General features: G+C 39.4%; 1 protein-coding gene across 2 annotated transcripts in view; it reads right to left on the bottom strand.

The window, feature by feature from the left end:
- Positions 1-18,512, bottom strand: part of SPTA1 (spectrin alpha, erythrocytic 1) — a 96,495-nt gene that overhangs the window by 44,685 nt on the left and 33,298 nt on the right. For both annotated transcript variants that reach the window (XM_024985936.2, NM_001206588.2), the window contains 4 exons: positions 7,244-7,487; positions 5,142-5,264; positions 527-744; positions 70-162 (listed from right to left, as the gene is read on the bottom strand). In XM_024985936.2, the coding sequence (XP_024841704.1) occupies positions 70-162; positions 527-744; positions 5,142-5,264; positions 7,244-7,487 (678 nt within the window). The remainder of the gene's footprint in view (positions 1-69; positions 163-526; positions 745-5,141; positions 5,265-7,243; positions 7,488-18,512) is intronic.

Here is an 18,512-nt window from a genome sequence, read left to right as displayed (position 1 = left end):
AAACTGGTGACAATTCCTTTTCCTCTGCAGTGGAGAAAGTGATTCTTGTTATACTTAAGTCCTTCTTACCTGGCAGGCTTCTGCCTGATCCCGAAGAGCTTGCATACTGTTTCCAAAAGCCTTCAGATCCACTAGAAAGGCCTCATGCTTCTTTAGAAGAGCCTTAATTTGTTGATGGGAAAATCATCAAAAGCAGATATAGGAAGAACACTAAACTTGTTTTATGATATACTTATTGTCCGCATTCTTATTAAAAGATACTAAATTTGCAAGATGTCTGGTCATGCATTTGGGGGGTTAGATAATCTTTAAGAAATATGGATTTCTATGGGATTAGGAAAATGTGGCATATCTTTTGGGATTTTTGTTAATTCAGATTATCCCAGCAGAGGAAGCCCAAAAGTTATCACTCTGGAAACCCCAAATGATCTAAGAAAATATTACGCTATCACACATTCTAATTAGGTACACATTTGGTACCAGTTTGGTGAGTATTAGACAATATCTTTCCCTATGCCCTCCTTACCCCAGCTGCTTCTTCATCTGCCCCGTAGTTAGTGTTGTCTACTATAGGTTCCTTCTCTCTAATCCATGCTTCTGCTTCATGAAGATCAACTAGGTACTGCTGGAATTGGACATTGGCTTCAAGATCATTCTGCCGTCTAGTAGCTCGAGCCTGGAGAGATTCCATATTCTCATTCAAACTCTTGACCCTAGAGGCCACATCTTCTGCAGCAAAGTGTCCTATGAGGTAGTTATAGAAAAGGAGAGTTTTACCCTCATTAATGTCCACTATACTTTAATCTTTTTGGTAACCTGGGAGAGAGAAAAGGAGCCATGAGGATCATGCTGCATGAAGTCAATATGACATTTTACCTAAATTCCTAGGAATTGAAATGTTATATGTGAGATTAAGCACTGGTTAATGAGGGATAGAGTGTGTGTGTATGGTGGTGAATTGGAAGGTACAATCTCTGATATAGGGAATGAAAACAAAATACCTATATGTGGGTACTGTTCAGAGTACTAAAAACATGCATTCTCTAGCCTAAACAGAAAAATCAGCTAATTTTCATTTCTGTTTTTTTTTTTTTTTTTTAATATCAATGAATCAAAATTTTTCCTTAGATCATGTTAAGTACATTTTCAGAATTTGGTAAACACACCCACAGATAAATCAAGAAAATACAGTGAAGTGTTGGCAAAAATCAACCAGCAGATTTTCATTTCTGCCTATAAAGGATTTATTACTACAAGAATTATTCTCTTATCCTACACAACTAGGAAACACGACAGACTGTAAGATATAATGATTTTCAGACAATAGACAAAAGAGTGTGACTCCTGAGAGAAGGGAAAGAAATGAGCTATGCCTTTCTGAATGCCACAGCTCAGGCCTGGGGCAGTGTATACACTGTAGTGTTAAAAGGATTAGCACTATAGAACTATCAATAGCAATCACAACGTGCTGAGACAGACATCAGAGCTGAGGGAAGACAAGACAACTAGAACTTGTGGAGCAGAATACTGGCTAGACTGCTGTACCAGGGAGGGTGTTTTGGAAATTTGCAAAGGTCCCTTGAAGTATTTAGCTGATTATTCCTTGGCAGAAATGTACCAGGAAACTCTTAAAGGGGAAAAAAAAATAAGACTGGAAAGAAGTAGACCAAAAAACTCCTAAGGACCACAAAGTGTTGTGAATACTTAAAATTAGCTCCCAGCAAAGTGGAAAGATATGGGCTTCCCAGGTGCTGCTAGTGGTAAAGAATCCACCTGCCAATGCAGGAGACATGAATTCAATCTTTGGGTCAAGAAAATTCCCTAGAGAGTCTACGGTCTATGGGGTCACAAAGAGTTGCATACAACTGAAACAACTTGCAGAAGCAAAGTAGAAAGACATATAGTGGTCAAAATTGCCCTTTTTGAGCATATGTGATGCTGGTATGTCCCTAGCCACAGTTGTGATATCATATTCCAGTTTCAACTGCTGGTCCAATGCCTCCTGGTCCCTCGGTGGCATCTATCTGGACATGGCTCCAGCTCCACCCAACTGCCTGCAGGCACCAAATGCATGACAACTCTCACCAAACAATCAGCAAAAGAGGAATACAGCACCACCCATCAGCAAAAGCAAGTTGACTAAAGTCATACTAAGCTCACAGACATGCCAAAACACAACACCTGATATGGCTCTGCTCAACAGAGGGAAAGACTCAGCTCTACCAACCAAAGTGCAGGCACCAGTCCCTCCCACCAGGAAGCCTATAACAAACCCCTAGACCAGTCTCACGCACCAGAGAGCAGACAACAGAAACAAGAGGAACTATAGCCCTGCAGCCTGTGGAAAGGAGACCATGAACACAGTAGGTTAGCCAAATGAGACAACAGAGAAATGTTTTGCAAAGTGGAAAGATATTATAATACATGGTATTATAAGGTACAAGGTACAACCCTTCTGAGCACACTACCTAGATTTAGACTAATTTAGACTAATCCTCTAAATTTGGAACCAGTCTGTTGTTCCGTGTCCAATTCTAACTGTTGCTTCCTGACCTGCATACAGGTGTCTCAAGAGGCAGGTCAGGTGGTCTGGTATTCCCATCTCTTTCAGATTTTTACACAGTTTCTTGTGATCCACAGAGTCAAAGGCTTTGGCATAGTCAATAAAGCAGAAATAGATGCTTTTCTGGAACTCTCTTGCTTTTTCCATGACCCAGCAGATGTTGACAATTTGATCTCTGGTTCCTCTGCCTTTTCTAAAACCAGCTTGAACATCAGGAAGTTCACGGTGCACGTATTGCTGAAGCCTGGCTTGGAGAATTTTGAGCATTACTTTACTAGCATGTGAGATGAGTGCAGTTGTTCAGTAGTTTGAGCATTCTTTGGCATTGCCTTTCTTTGGGATTGGAATGAAAACTGACCTTTTCCAGTCCTGTGGCCACTGCTGCATTTTCCAAATTTGCTGGCATATTGAGTGCAGCACTTTCACAGCATCATCTTTCAGGATTTGGAATAGCTCAACTGGAATTCCATCACCTCCACTAGTTTTGTTCGTAGTGATGCTTTCTAAGGCCCACTTGACTTCACATTCCAGGATGTCTGGCTCTAGTCAGTGATCACACCATCGTGATTATCTTGGCCTTGAAGATCTTTTTTGTACAGTTCTTCAGTGTATTCTTGCCATCTCTTCTTAATATCTTCTGCTTCTGTTAGGTCCATATCATTTCTGTCCTTTATTGAGCCCATCTTTGCGTGAAATGTGCCCTTGGTATCTCTAATTTTCTTGACGAAATCTCTAGTCTTTCCCATTCTGTTGTTTTCCTCTATTTCTTTGTATTGATTGCTGAGGAAGGCTTTCTTATCTCTTCTTGCTATTCTTTGGAACTCTGCATGCAGATGCTTATATCTTTCCTTTTCTCCTTTGCTTTTTGCTTCTCTTCTTTTCACAGCTATTTTCAAGGCCACCTCAGACAGCCATTTTGCTTCTTTGAATTTCTTTTCCATGGGGATGGTCTTGATCCCTGTCTCCTGTACAATGTCACAAACTGCTGTCCATAGTTCATCAGGTACTCTGTCTATCAGATCTAGACCCTTAAATCTATTTCTCACTTCCACTGTATAATCATAAGGGATTTGATTTAGGTCATACGTGAATGGTCTAGTGGTTTTCCCTACTTTCTTCAGTTTAAGTCTGAATTTGGCAATAAGGAGTTCATGATCTTATTTAACTTATACGCAGAGTACATCATGAGAAACTGTGGGCTGGAAGAAGCACAAGCTGGAATCAAGATTCTGGGAGAAATATCAATAACCTCAGATATGCAGATGACACCATCCTTATGGCAGAAAGTGAAGAGGAACTCCATAGCCTCTTGATGAAAGTGAAAGAGGAGAGTGAAAAAGTTGGCTTAAAGCTCAACATTCAGAAAACTAAGATCATGGTATCCGGTCCCATCATTTCATGGCAAATAGATGGGGAAACAGTGGAAACAGTGGCTGACTTTATTTTTCTGGGCTCAAAATCACTGCAGATGGTGACTACAGCCATGAAATTGAAAGACATCTCCTCCTTGGAAGGAAAGTTATGACCAACCTAGATAGCATATTGAAAAGCAGAGACAATACTTTGCCAACAAAGGTCTGTGTACTCAAGGCTATGGTTTTTCCAGTGGTCATGTATGGATGTGAGTGTTGGACTATAAAGAAAGCTGAGCACAGAAGAATTGATGCTTTTGAACTGTGGTGTTGGAGAAGAGTCTTGAGAGTCCCTTGGACTGCAAGGAGATCCAACTGGTCCATTCTAAACGAGATCAGTCCTGGGTGTTCTTTGGAAGGACTGATGCTAAAGCTGAAACTCCAGTACTTTGGCCACCTCATGCGAAGAGTTAACTCATTGGAAAAGACTCTGATGCTGGGAGGGATTGGGGGCAGGAGGAGAAGTGGACGACAGAGGATGAGATGGCTGGATGGCATCACTGACTCGATGGACATGAGTTTGAGTGAAATCCCAGAGTTGGTGATGGACAGGGATGCCTGGTGTGCTGCAATTCATGGGGTCTCAAAGAGTCGGACATGACTGAGCCACTGAACTGAACTGAACTGAATCCTCTAAATTAGTTCCAGAATAAAAGCTTCCCTGGAAGAACAAAAATAAAACATATCCAAGAAGTTCTGGATCTGTGTTTCTGCAAAGCTGTAGAAACAAAGAAAACTACACCAAGTTGGTAAAAGTCAGTGATAAAAAGCTTTAAACTATCAGAGGAAAGAAGACATTATATACAAAAGAGCAAAAACAGGAATGAGAGCAGGCTTCTCACCAGAAACTATGCAAATTAGAAGATGTGCAGCAGCATCTTTAAAATACTTAAAGACACAGTCAAACAATAAATTTGTATCCAGTGACAATGTGTTTCAAAAATGAAGGCAAAAGTAAGTCTTTTAGATTAAAGAAAAAGCCCAGAGAATCTATTATTAGCAGGACTTCACTATGAGGAAATGTTAGAGAAACTTCACCTAAAAGGAAAATTATACAGGTAAAAGCATCAATGTAGACAAAGGAATGAAGCTCTAAAGTTAGAAAAACTTCTTCCCCTAAATTTCGCAAAATGGTTGCTGGTCATTTAAATTTGAATCATACATGCCTTCCTCTATCATTTTGTTTCCCTTCTCTGTAATCATTTGGATGCGTGGCTCATGGCTGGCAATATTAGCCTGGATGACATGGTGTCTGTTCAGAAGATTCTTGGAGGTAATCAGGTCTTTGCCTAGAGATAAAAAATAAAAAATTCAAGGTCATAGTTGCAGTACACAGAATAAGAAGACGTTATTCTACTTCCTTTTAACTCTTGGACCTACAAGTTCTTCCCATTGAATTCATTAAGCAGGCTTCCTAAAATTTACATTGTCTGAATTAATTATTTCTGCTTGGATTTGTTCTTCCCCTTGCCTCTTTGTACTAAGAAATTTCAATTTATTATTCTACAGAAAATGAAGAATGCATCACTCTTCTCTTTGGATGATAGGTAGAAAGGCAAGTAACCCTTCAGCTCAAACTTTCAATATATCATGCAACCAATTTCTTTCAGCACACTGCAGTATAAAAAGCAGGCTCTTCCTCTTACTAATTTCTATGGGTACCAGTAAGTTAGTAACTCATCTAAACTAACTGTTCTGCAACTTTCTTTGTAAGGATTAGAAATAATTTACAAAAGGTGCCTCACCATTGGTTAACATTAACAAACACACAATAAAAACTACATAGTATTAATTTCCTCCTTCTTCTAAAGTCTCTGGATCCAGCTACTTCATCCTCCCTGTCTCCCACCCAAGCTTCACCTCTCTTTCCTCCAAAATTTTCTTCTGTATCAGATCAGATGAGATCAGTCGCTCAGTCATGTCCGACTCTTTGTGACCCCATGAATCGCAGCATGCCAGGCCTCCCTGTCCATCACCAACTCCCAGAGTTCACTCAAACTCATGTCCATCGAGTCGGTGATGTCATCCAGCCATCTCATCCCCTGTCGTCCCCTTCTCCTCCTGCTCCCAATTCCTCCCAGCATCAGAGTCTTTTCCAATGAGTCAACTCTTCGCATGAGGTGGCCAAAGTTCTGGAGTGTCAGCTTTAGCATCATTCCTTCCAAAGAAATCCCAGGGCCGATCTCCTTCAGAATGGACTGGTTGACCTCCTTGCAGTCCAAGAGACTCTCAAGAGTCTTCTCCAACACCACAGTTCAAAAGCATCAATTCTTCTGTGCTCAGCTTTCTTTATAGTCCAACTCTCACATCCATACATGACCACAGGAAAAACCATAGCCTTGACTAGATGGACCTTTGTTGGCAAAGTAATGTCTCTGTTTTTGAATATGCTATCTAGGTTGGACATAACTTTCCTTCCAAGGAATAAGCGTCTTTTAATTTCATGGCTGCAGTCACCATCTGTAGTGATTTTGGAGCCCAGAAAAATAAAGTCTGACACTGTTTCCACTGTTTCCCCATCTATTTCCCATGAAGTGGTGGGACCGTATGCCATGATCTTCATTTTCTGTATACTTCACACTAAATGTCTGCAAATCTCTATGCTCATCTCTCCTTCAAAGATATCTTTTCTCTTCTAGGAAGTTTTCCCAGACTAGTTCCTCCTGTTATCATGGTCCAGTCTCTCACAGATGTGACCAATATATGTAAATTAAGTTTACATTATATCTGTGTGCACTTTTTTACCTATTTCAATGCAAGTGTCCTGGCTTTAACAATGGTAAACCAATAGCTTCAAAAGGAAAAAAAATGTACTATATCTGCTGTTTCATTCCTTTTATCTTTGTAATAGCTGATATATTAATATATCCTTGTGAAAACTCCCCTTATAAAAGGGAACTACTGACAACGTAGACAGAAACACTTGGTACCTCAAACATTAACCGTGACCACTCAGCCAAGGACCTTAACAATAACTTAAGTTAGAGCAAGTAGCAAAAAGCTGGTCATACTTTAGCTCTTCCCAGAGACCTTAAATCTGTGGCATTCTTCATGTTTGGTTTTGGGAGGTAAACTTCTCATATACATTTTTATAAAATCTTTTTTTTTTTTTTTTTTTTTGTCTTTGAAAGCCTGAAAATTTTTCAAGTGTCTAAGGGGAAAAAGCTGAGAATAAACTTAGTTACTGTGCCCCTGATCTTTCAAACCATCTGTAGACCTTGGTCTTCTTCTTCTGGCTCTGCCTGCTGGTGCTGTATGACTTACTAACCAAGGTAGGTGGAAGCCACTGAGGGTACTGTCTCTTGGATCCAGGCCTCCTCATCCTCTGTATCTCTTTGGATCTGGTACAGGTAGAAAAGGTCAATGAGCTTATTCTTCCGGTAGGCCAGTCGCTCCTTCAGGGCTTCAAACCGGGATACCAGGTACTCTTGCCTTTCCCGTATGTTCCCAGCATCGGGATGGATGATTTCTTCAAAATATGTCACCAGGTCTGTGAGGGTGTCCACCTGATCCTAAGGGAGAAATAGAAAGGGGGTCAGAAAGTTCCATCATTTAGTAAGAAAAGAATGAGAGTTTGGTATCTGGTATCTGGGGTGGGGGTGGGGGGTTGGTGTTGGGCAGGGAGTGATAAGGAGAATCAGCTCCCATATGTGCTTGTGTTTAAACTTCTAAATCAACTCAGTGAAATAGAGTGGGAGAAGTTGCTACACTAAGAACCAATTCATTATGCCAAAAGCTATTTATAGAAAAATAGTTCTGAAATAACATGTGGTTGTTTAAATCATGTCTGGCTCTTTTTCAATACCTTGGACTGTAGCCCACCAGGCTCCTCTATCCATGGAATTTCTCAGGCAAGAATATTGGAATGGATGTCATTTCCTTCTCCAGGGGATCCTCCCCACCCAGGGATCAAACCCACATCTCCTGCACTGGCAGGTGGATTCTTTACCACTGAGCCACTGGGAAGCCCCAAAGTCATGTGCTAGAAAGGACAAAATATTTATAGAGGGCACCAGAGAAATCAGGGAAACCAGAACTACAAAGCCTTCTTTGATTGGGAGTGTTGCTAAATCAAGGCCCCAAAGAAGAGTAGGAGGCTTTTTCTATCACAATCCCCCTTCCAACTCCTTTCTTGTCCTTTATAAAGAGCTATTATTGTTTGATGCAGAGCAGGAACAATGCCTGTGAGATGAAATGTGGCTCTGCAAGATAAGTGTCAGAACCCCAAAAAGATAAATTCAAAGGCTTTTCTTTGGCTATTGGTTGTACAAATCTAAGGAAATAACTGTTCCCATTTGACTTATACATGAGAAAGGAGAAAAACAGAAGCAGAAGTTTGAAGAATCTTCCTAGAAATAAAATTTTAATCATATTACTGCACAGTAAAATAGATACAAGAGATTCATTTCATCTTTATTAACGAGGTCAACTATGACTGTCTAGCAGTAGCACAGTATCCAGAAGCTTTGTTTTCTGCTTGTTTCATTTTGTTGTTTGGATGGGCAGTTGATGATAAAAGAAGGTATTCTAAAAGATGTATGTATAGCATGTATTTGTTTTATTTATCTTAGTTTGCCATTCTGTGCTCAACCTACACAGGGTTTGCTCTATCTCTCCTCTATTTGGAACAAACCAATGATTATCAATAGCTTCTTAGAGTGTATACTCACTTCTCAAGAAAAAATTAAAGACTCCATAGAGAGTTAAAATTAAAATCTTCTACTAGCCAACTGTTCTCATCTCTTAGGACAGTTTAACTTCGAAAAACAACATTATATAATACAGAGATTTTAAAGCATCATAATTGTCATCATGATTATGGTACCACTGTACTATTTGAGATGACAAGAGTGAATGTCGACATTCTAGGAATCAGCGAAATAAAATAAACTGAAATGGGTGAATTTAACTAAGATAACCATTATATCTACCTCTGTGGGCAGGAATCCCTCAGAAGAAATGGAGTAGCCATCATGGTCAACAAAAGAGTCTGAAATGAAGTAATCTCATTCAGATGCAATCTCAAAAATGACTGAATGATCTCTGTTCGCTTCCAAGGCAAACCATTCAATATCATAATGCCCCAACCAGTAACGCTGAAGAAGCTGAGGTTGAACAGTTCTATGAAGATCTACAAGACTTTTTAGAACTAACACCCCCAAAATATGTCCTTTTCATTATAGGGGAATGGAATGTAAAAGGAGGAAATCAAGAAACACCTGGAGTAACAGGCAAATTTGACCTTGGAATACAGAATGAAGCAGGGCAAAGACTAATAGTGTTTTGCCAAGAAAATGCACTGGTCATAGCAAACACCCTCTTCCAACAACACAAGAGAAGAACGCATGGACATCACCAGATGGTCAACACTGAAATCAGATTGATTATATTCTTTGCAGCCAAAGATGGAGGAGCTTTATACAGTCAACAAAATCAAGACCAGGAGCTGATTGGCTCAGATCATGAACTTCTTATTGCCAAATTCAGACTGAAATTGAAAAAAAGTAGGGAAAACCACTAGACCATTCAGGTATGATCTCAATCAAATACCTCATGATTATACAGTGGAAGTGAGAAGTAGATTTAAGGGACTAGATCTGATAGAGTGCCTGATGAACTATGGACTGAGGTTCGTGACATTGTACAGGACCTTCCAGATGGAAAAGAAATGCAAAAAAGCAAAATGGCTGTCTGAGGTGGCCTTACAAATAGCTGTGAAAAGAAGAGAAGTGAAAAGCAAAGGAGAAAAGGAAAGATATAGAATCTGAATGCAGAGTTCCAAAGAATAGCAAGGAGATAAGAAAGCCTTCCTCAGCGACCAATGCAAAGAAATAGAGGAAAACAACAGAATGGGAAAGACTAGAGATCTCTTCAAGAAAATTAGAGATACCAAGGGAATATTTCATACAAAGATGGGCTCGATAAAAGACAGAAATGGTATGGACCTAACAGAAGCAGAAGATATTAAGAAGAGTTGGCAGGAAAACACAAAAGAACTGTACAAAGAAGATCTTCACGACCAAGATAATCATGATGGTGTGATCACTCACCTAGAGCCAGACATCCTGGAATGTGAAGTCAAGTGGGCCTTAGAGAGGAGGAGCCAAGATGGCGGAGGAGTAGGACGGGGAGAACACTTTCTCCCCCACAAATTCATCAAAAGAGCATTTAAACGTCGAGTAAATTCCACAAAACAACTTCTGAATGCCGGCAGAGGACATCAGGCACCCAGAAAAGCAACCCAACTCTTCGAAAGGAGGTAGGAAAAAATATTAAAAACAAAAAAAAAAGAGACAAAAGAGGGAGGGACGGAGTTCCATCCCGGGAAGGGAATCTTAAAAAGAGAGAAGTTTCCAAACATCAGGAAACCTTCTCACTGCCGAATCTGTGCCGAGCTTTGGAAGCACAGAGGGCAACATAACAGGGAGAAAAAATAAATAAACAATTTAAAACTCGCAGATTGTGAGCCCTACGGTAACTCCCCCAGCAGAGAAGCAGCGCAGACGCCTGCATCCGCCATTAGCAAACCAGGGCTGGGCAGGGAGGCGCGGCGTGGGCTGCATCGCTGAGAGTAAGAATCTGGCCTGAATACCCTGAGTGCTATCTGAGCGAAATAATTTGGGCTAGCAAACCAGACTGTGGGATACCTACCACGCGAAAAGCCAGCCCTAACCTAAGACCGCCAGGCCCGCGCACGGAACAAAGGACTGAACAGAGATAACCGGCTGCAGACCTTCCCCCTCCGGTGACAGGCAGCCAGAGCCGGAAGGGGGCAATCGCAGCCCCAGAGAGACATTATCTATAAAACTGTAAGCAGGCTTCTTTGCTAACTAAAACTTCTTGGGGGTCTGGACGGTCAACATCTGCCTGAGAAGGTGCGCCGGTTTTACATCCAGATAACCGAGTGGCGGGGAGGCGATAAGTCACAGCATTGGCGCTCGCCTGGGAAGAGCAAATTGGCGCTCGGATCTGGGAAGAGCACAAAACGCAGGCCCAACTGAGTCTGCGCCTCTGAGGACTACCCGAGTGCCTGAACCTGAGCGGCTTGGACCTGGAAGGTGCATGCAGCCCAGGGCCAGCCTCGGATTGTTCCCGGCGGAACAACCTAGAGTCCGAGCAGTGTGGACAGGGAGGCTACACGCGCCGTGAACGGGGGCAGACCCAGGGTGGCTGAGGCACTGCGAGCCCACCCCAGTGTTATTTGTTTGCAGCATCCCTCCCTCCCTCCCCACAGCGCGACTGAACAAGTAAGACTAAAAAAAAAAAAGTGTCCTCCACCGTGCCCTTTGAGTCAGGGCGGAAACCAGATACTGAAGAGACTAGCAAACAGAAGAAGTTATAACAGAGGGAAACGCCTTGGAAGCTACAGGCAATAGATCAAAACCCTGTGGTTACTACGGACTACATAGGAAGGGGCCTATAGATCTTGAGAAATATAAATCTGACCAAGGAACTAGCCAAAAATGAACTGAACCCACAACACCCACAAAAAAAAAAAAAAAAATCCTAGATATATTTTTATTATTTTTACGATCATTCTTTCTTCTTTTTTTTTAATTAAAAAAAAAAAATTTTAAGTCCTCTATTGTTCCTTTAATTTTCACCTTTATATCCTATTACTTGCAAAAAAAAAAAAAGACCCTATTTTTTTCTTCTTCAGCAAACTTCATATATATATATTTTATAATTTTTTGACCTTGTTTTTTTTTTTTTGTTTGTTTTTGTTTTTTTCTTCTTTTCTTTAACATTGTATTTTTGAAATTCCAAACTCTACTCTAGATTTTTAATTTTCGCTTTTTGGTATATGTTATCAATTTTGTACCTATAGTTTTTTTTTATATAATTTCTGTGACTTTTTTTTTTTCTTCTTCTCTGTTTCTTTCTCTTCTTCTTTTATATAACATTGTATATCTGAAATTCCAAACTTTACTCTAGATTTTTAATTTATGCTTTTTGGTATTTGATATCAATTTTGTACCTGTATTTTCTTTATAATTTTTGTGACATTGTTCGTATTTGTTTGTTTGTTTTCTCTCTTTATTTTTCTTCTTCTTTTTTTTTTTTTTTTTAACATTGTATTTTTGAAATTCCAAACTCTACTCTAGATTTTTAATTTTTGCTTTCTGGTATTAGTTATCAATTTTGTACCTGTACTTTCTTTATAATTTTTGCGACCTTGTTTGTTTTTGTTTGTTCGTTTTTTCTCTCTTTCTTTTCCTTCTTCTTTTCTTTAACATCGTATTTTTGAAATTCCAAACTCTACTCTAGATATTTAATTTTCGCTTTCTGGTATTAGTTATCAATTTTGTACCTGTACTTTCTTTATAATTTTTGCGACCTTGTTTGTTTTTGTTTGTTCGTTCTTTCTCTCTTTCTTTTCCTTCTTCTTTTCTTTAACATCGTATTTTTGAAATTCCAAACTCTACTCTAGATTTTTAATTTTTGCTTTTATGTATTTGTTACCAATTTTGTACCTTTAAGGACCCAATCTTCAGGACCCATTTTTCACTAGGGAGTGAGATTACTGGCTTGACTGCTCTCTCTCCCTTTGGACCCTCCTTTTTCTCCACCAGGTCGCCTGTGTCTCCTCCCTAACCCCTCTCTACTCTACCCAACTCTGTGAATTTCTGTGTGTTCCAGACGGTGGAGAACACTTAGGGAACTGATTACTGGCTGGATCTGTCTCCCTCCTTTTCATTCCCCCCTTTTATCCTTCTGGCCACCTCTGTTACCTTCCTCCTTCTTCTCTTCTCTGTATAACCCCGTGAACATCTCTGAGTGGTCCAGTTGTGGAGTGCACATAAGGAAGTGACTACTGGCTAGCCCACTCTCTCCACTATTGATTCACCTCATCTCATTTGGTCACCTCTAACTCCCTCCTCCCTCTTCTCTTCTCCGTGTAACCCTGTGAACCTCTCTGAGTGACCCTCACTGTAGAGAAACTTATCATCTTTAATGTAGATGTTTTATCAATGGTGCTGTATAGAAGGAGAAGTTTTGAAACTACTGTAAAAATAAGACCGATAATCGGAAGCAGGAGACTTAAGTCCAAACCCTGACTCCAGGGAACTCCTGACTCCAAGGAACATTCATTGACAGGAGCTCATCAAATGCCTCCATACCGACACTGAAACCAAGCACCACACAAGGGCCAATAAGTTCCAGGGCAAGACATACTAAGCAAATTCTCCAGCAACAAAGGAACACAGCCCTGAGCTTCAAGATACAGGCTGCCCAAAGTCACCCCAAAACTATAGACATCTCATAACTCATTACTGGACATTTCATTGCACTCCAGAGAGAAGAAATACAGCTCCACCCACCAGAACACCGACACAAGCTTCCCTAACCAGGAAACCTTGACAAGCCACCTGTACAAACCCACACACAGTGAGGAAACGCCACAATAAAGAGAACTCCACAAACTGCCAGAATACAGAAAGGACACCCCAAACTCAGCAATTTAAACAAGATGAAGAGACAGAGGAATACTCAGCAGATAAAGGAACAGGATAAATGCCCACCAAACCAAACAAAAGAGGAAGAGATAGGGAATCTACCTGATAAAGAATTCCGAATAATGATAGTGAAATTGATCCAAAATCTTGAAACTAAAATGGAATCACAGATAAATAGCCTGGAGACAAGGATTGAGAAGATGCAAGAAAGGTTTAACAAGGACCTAGAAGAAATAAAAAAGAGTCAATATATAATGAATAATGCAATAAGTGAAATTAAAAACACTCTGGAGGCAACAAATAGTAGAATAACAGAGGCAGAAGACAGGATTAGTGAATTAGAAGATAGAATGGTAGAAATAAATGAATCAGAGAGGATAAAAGAAAAACGAATTAAAAGAAATGAGGACAATCTCAGAGACCTCCAGGACAATATTAAACGCTACAACATTCGAATCATAGGGGTTCCAGAAGAAGAAGACAAAAAGAAAGACCATGAGAAAATACTTGAGGAGATAATAGTGGAAAACTTCCCTAAAATGGGGAAGGAAATAATCACCCAAGTCCAAGAAAACCAGAGAGTACCAAACAGGACAAACCCAAGGCGAAACACACCAAGACACATATTAATCAAATTAACAAAGATCAAACACAAAGAACAAATATTAAAAGCAGCAAGGGAAAAACAACAAATAACACACAAGGGAATTCCCATAAGGATAACAGCTGATCTTTCAATAGAAACTCTTCAAGCCAGGAGGGAATGGCAAGACATACTTAAAATGATGAAAGAAAATAACCTACAGCCCAGATTATTGTACCCAGCAAGGATCTCATTCAAGTATGAAGGAGAAATCAAAAGCTTTTCAGACAAGCAAAAGCTGAGAGAATTCTGCACCACCAAACCAGCTCTCCAACAAATACTAAAGGATATTCTCTAGACAGGAAACACAAAAACGGTGTATAAACTCGAACCCAAAACAATAAAGTAAATGGCAACGGGAACATACTTATCAGTAATTACCTTAAATGTAAATGGGTTGAATGCCCCAACAAAAAGACAAAGACTGGCTGAATGGATACAAAAACAAGACCCCTACATATGTTGTCTACAAGAGACCCACCTCAAAACAGGGGACACATACAGACTGAAAGTGAACAGCTGGAAAAAGATTTTCCATGCAAATAGGGACCAAAAGAAAGCAGGAGTAGCAATACTCATATCAGATAAAATAGACTTTAAAACAAAGGCTGTGAAAAGAGACAAAGAAGGTCACTACATAATGATCAAAGGATCAATCCAAGAAGAAGATATAACAATTATAAATATATATGCACCCAACACAGGAGCACCACAGTACGTAAGACAAATGCTAACAAGTATGAAAGGAGAAATTAACAATAACACAATAATAGTGGGAGACTTTAATACCCCACTTACACCTATGGATAGATCAACTAAACAGAAAATTAACAAGGAAACACAAACTTTAAATGATACAATAGACCAGTTAGACCTAATTGATATCTATAGGTCATTTCATCCCAAAACAATGAATTTCACCTTTTTCTCAAGCGCACATGGAACCTTCTCCAGGATAGATCACATCCTGGGCCATAAAGCTAGCCTTGGTAAATTCAAAAAAATAGAAATCATTCCAAGCATCTTTTCTGACCACAATGCAGTAAGATTAGATCTCAATTACAGGAGAAAAACTATTAAAAATTCCAACATGTGGAGGCTGAACAACACGCTGCTGAATAACCAACAAATCACAGAAGAAATCAAAAAAGAAATCAAAATTTGCATAGAAACGAATGAAAATGAAAACACAACAACCCAAAACCTGTGGGACACGGTAAAAGCAGTCCTAAGGGGAAAGTTCATAGCAATACAGGCACACCTCAAGAAACAAGAAAAAAGTCAAATAAATAACCTAACTCTACACCTAAAGCAACTAGAAAAGGAAGAAATGAAGAACCCCAGGGTTAGTAGAAGGAAAGAAATCTTAAAAATTAGAGCAGAAATAAATGCAAAAGAAACAAAAGAGACCATAGCAAAAATCAACAAAACCAAAAGCTGGTTCTTTGAAAGGATAAATAAAATTGACAAACCATTAGCCAGACTCATCAAGAAACAAAGGGAGAAAAATCAAATCAACAAAATTAGAAACGAAAATGGAGAGATCACAACAGACAACACAGAAATACAAAGGATCATAAGAGACTACTATCAACAATTATATGCCAATAAAATGGACAACGTGGAAGAAATGGACAAATTCTTAGAAAAGTACAACTTTCCAAAACTGGACCAGGAAGAAATAGAAAATCTTAACAGACCCATCACAAGCATGGAAATTGAAACTGTAATCAAAAATCTTCCAGCAAACAAAAGCCCCGGCCCAGACGGCTTCACAGCTGAATTCTACCAAAAATTTAGAGAAGAGCTAACACCTATCCTGCTCAAACTCTTCCAGAAAATTGCAGAGGAAGGTAAACTTCCAAACTCATTCTATGAGGCCACCATCACCCTAATACCAAAACCTGACAAAGATCCCACAAAAAAAGAAAACTACAGGCCAATATCACTGATGAACATAGATGCAAAAATCCTTAACAAAATTCTAGCAATCAGAATCCAACAACACATTAAAAAGATCATACACCATGATCAAGTGGGCTTTATCCCAGGGATGCAAGGATTCTTCAATATCCGCAAATCAATCAATGTAATACACCACATTAACAAATTGAAAAATAAAAACCATATGATTATCTCAATAGATGCAGAGAAAGCCTTTGACAAAATTCAACATCCATTTATGATAAAAACTCTCCAGAAAGGTGGAATAGAAGGAACATACCTCAACATAATAAAAGCTATATATGACAAACCCACAGCAAACATTATCCTCAATGGTGAAACATTGAAAGCATTTCCTCTAAAGTCAGGAACAAGACAAGGGTGCCCACTTTCACCATTACTATTCAACATAGTTTTGGAAGTTTTGGCCACAGCAATCAGAGCAGAAAAAGAAATAAAAGGAATCCAAATTGGAAAAGAAGAAGTAAAACTCTCACTATTTGCAGATGACATGATCCTCTACATAGAAAACCCTAAAGAGTCCACCAGAAAATTACTAGAAATAATCAATGACTACAGTAAAGTTGCAGGATATAAAATCAACACACAGAAATCCCTTGCATTCCTATACACTAATAATGAGAAAACAGAAAGAGAAATTAAGGAAACAATTCCATTCACCATTGCAACGGAAAGAATAAAATACTTAGGAATATATCTACCTAAAGAAACTAAAGACCTATATATAGAAAACTATAAAACACTGGTGAAAGAAATCAAAGAGGACACTAATAGATGGAGAAATATACCATGTTCATGGATTGGAAGAATCAATATAGTGAAAATGAGTATACTACCCAAAGCAATTTATAGATTCAACGCAATCCCTATCAAGCTACCAACAGTATTCTTCACAGAGCTAGAACAAATAATTTCACAATTTGTATGGAAATACAAAAAACCTCGAATAGCCAAAGCGATCTTGAGAAAGAAGAATGGAACTGGAGGAATCAACCTACCTGACTTCAGGCTCTACTACAAAGCCACAGTCATCAAGACAGTATGGTACTGGCACAAAGACAGAAATATTGATCAATGGAATAAAATAGAAAGCCCAGAGATAAATCCACGCACATATGGACACCTTATCTTCGACAAAGGAGGCAAGAATATACAATGGATTAAAGACAATCTCTTTAACAAGTGGTGCTGGGAAATCTGGTCAACCACTTGTAAAAGAATGAAACTGGACCACTTTCTAACACCATACACAAAAATAAACTCAAAATGGATTAAAGATCTAAACGTAAGACCAGAAACTACAAAACTCCTAGAGGAGAACATAGGCAAAACACTCTCCGACATACATCACAGCAGGATCCTCTATGACCCACCTCCCAGAATATTGGAAATAAAAGCAAAAATAAACAAATGGGACCTAATTAACCTTAAAAGCTTCTGCACATCAAAGGAAACTATTAGCAAGGTGAAAAGACAGCCTTCAGAATGGGAGAAAATAATAGCAAATGAAGCAACCGACAAACAACTAATCTCAAAAATATACAAGCAACTCCTACAGCTCAACTCCAGAAAAATAAACGACCCAATCAAAAAATGGGCCAAAGAACTAAATAGACATTTCTCCAAAAAAGACATACAGATGGCTAACAAGCACATGAAAAGATGCTCAACATCACTCATTATCAGAGAAATGCAAATCAAAACCACTATGAGGTACCATTTCACACCAGTCAGAATGGCTGCGATCCAAAAGTCTACAAATAATAAATGCTGGAGAGGGTGTGGAGAAAAGGGAACCCTCTTACACTGTTGGTGGGAATGCAAACTAGTACAGCCACTATGGAGAACAGTGTGGAGATTCCTTAAAAAACTGGAAATAGAACTGCCTTATGATCCAGCAATCCCACTGCTGGGCATACACACCGAGGAAACCAGAAGGGAAAGAGACACGTGTACCCCAATGTTCATCGCAGCACTGTTTATAATAGCCAAGACATGGAAGCAACCTAGATGTCCATCAGCAGATGAATGGATAAGAAAGCTATGGTACATATACACAATGGAGTATTACTCAGCCATTAAAAAGAATACATTTGAATCAGTTCTAATGAGGTGGATGAAACTGGAGCCTATTATACAGAGTGAAGTAAGCCAGAAGGAAAAACATAAATACAGTATACTAACGCATATATATGGAATTTAGAAAGATGGTAACAATAACCTGGTGTACGAGACAGCAAAAGAGACACTGATGTATAGAACAGTCTTATGGACTCTGTGGGAGAGGGAGAGGGTGGGAAGATTTGGGAGAATGGCATTGAAACATGTAAAATATCATGTAGGAAACGAGTTGCCAGTCCAGGTTCGATGCATGATGCTGGATGATTGGGGCTGGTGCACTGGGACGGCCCAGAGGGATGGTATGGGGAGGGAGGAGGGAGGAGGGTTTGGGATGGGGAACACATGTATAC

The sequence above is a fragment of the Bos taurus genome, chromosome 3 (genome assembly GCF_002263795.3).
Source record: "Bos taurus isolate L1 Dominette 01449 registration number 42190680 breed Hereford chromosome 3, ARS-UCD2.0, whole genome shotgun sequence".
Classification (NCBI taxonomy): domain Eukaryota; kingdom Metazoa; phylum Chordata; class Mammalia; order Artiodactyla; family Bovidae; genus Bos; species Bos taurus.
The sequence above is the reverse complement of the archived record's forward strand: the minus strand, read 5'-3'. Positions and strand labels throughout refer to the sequence as shown.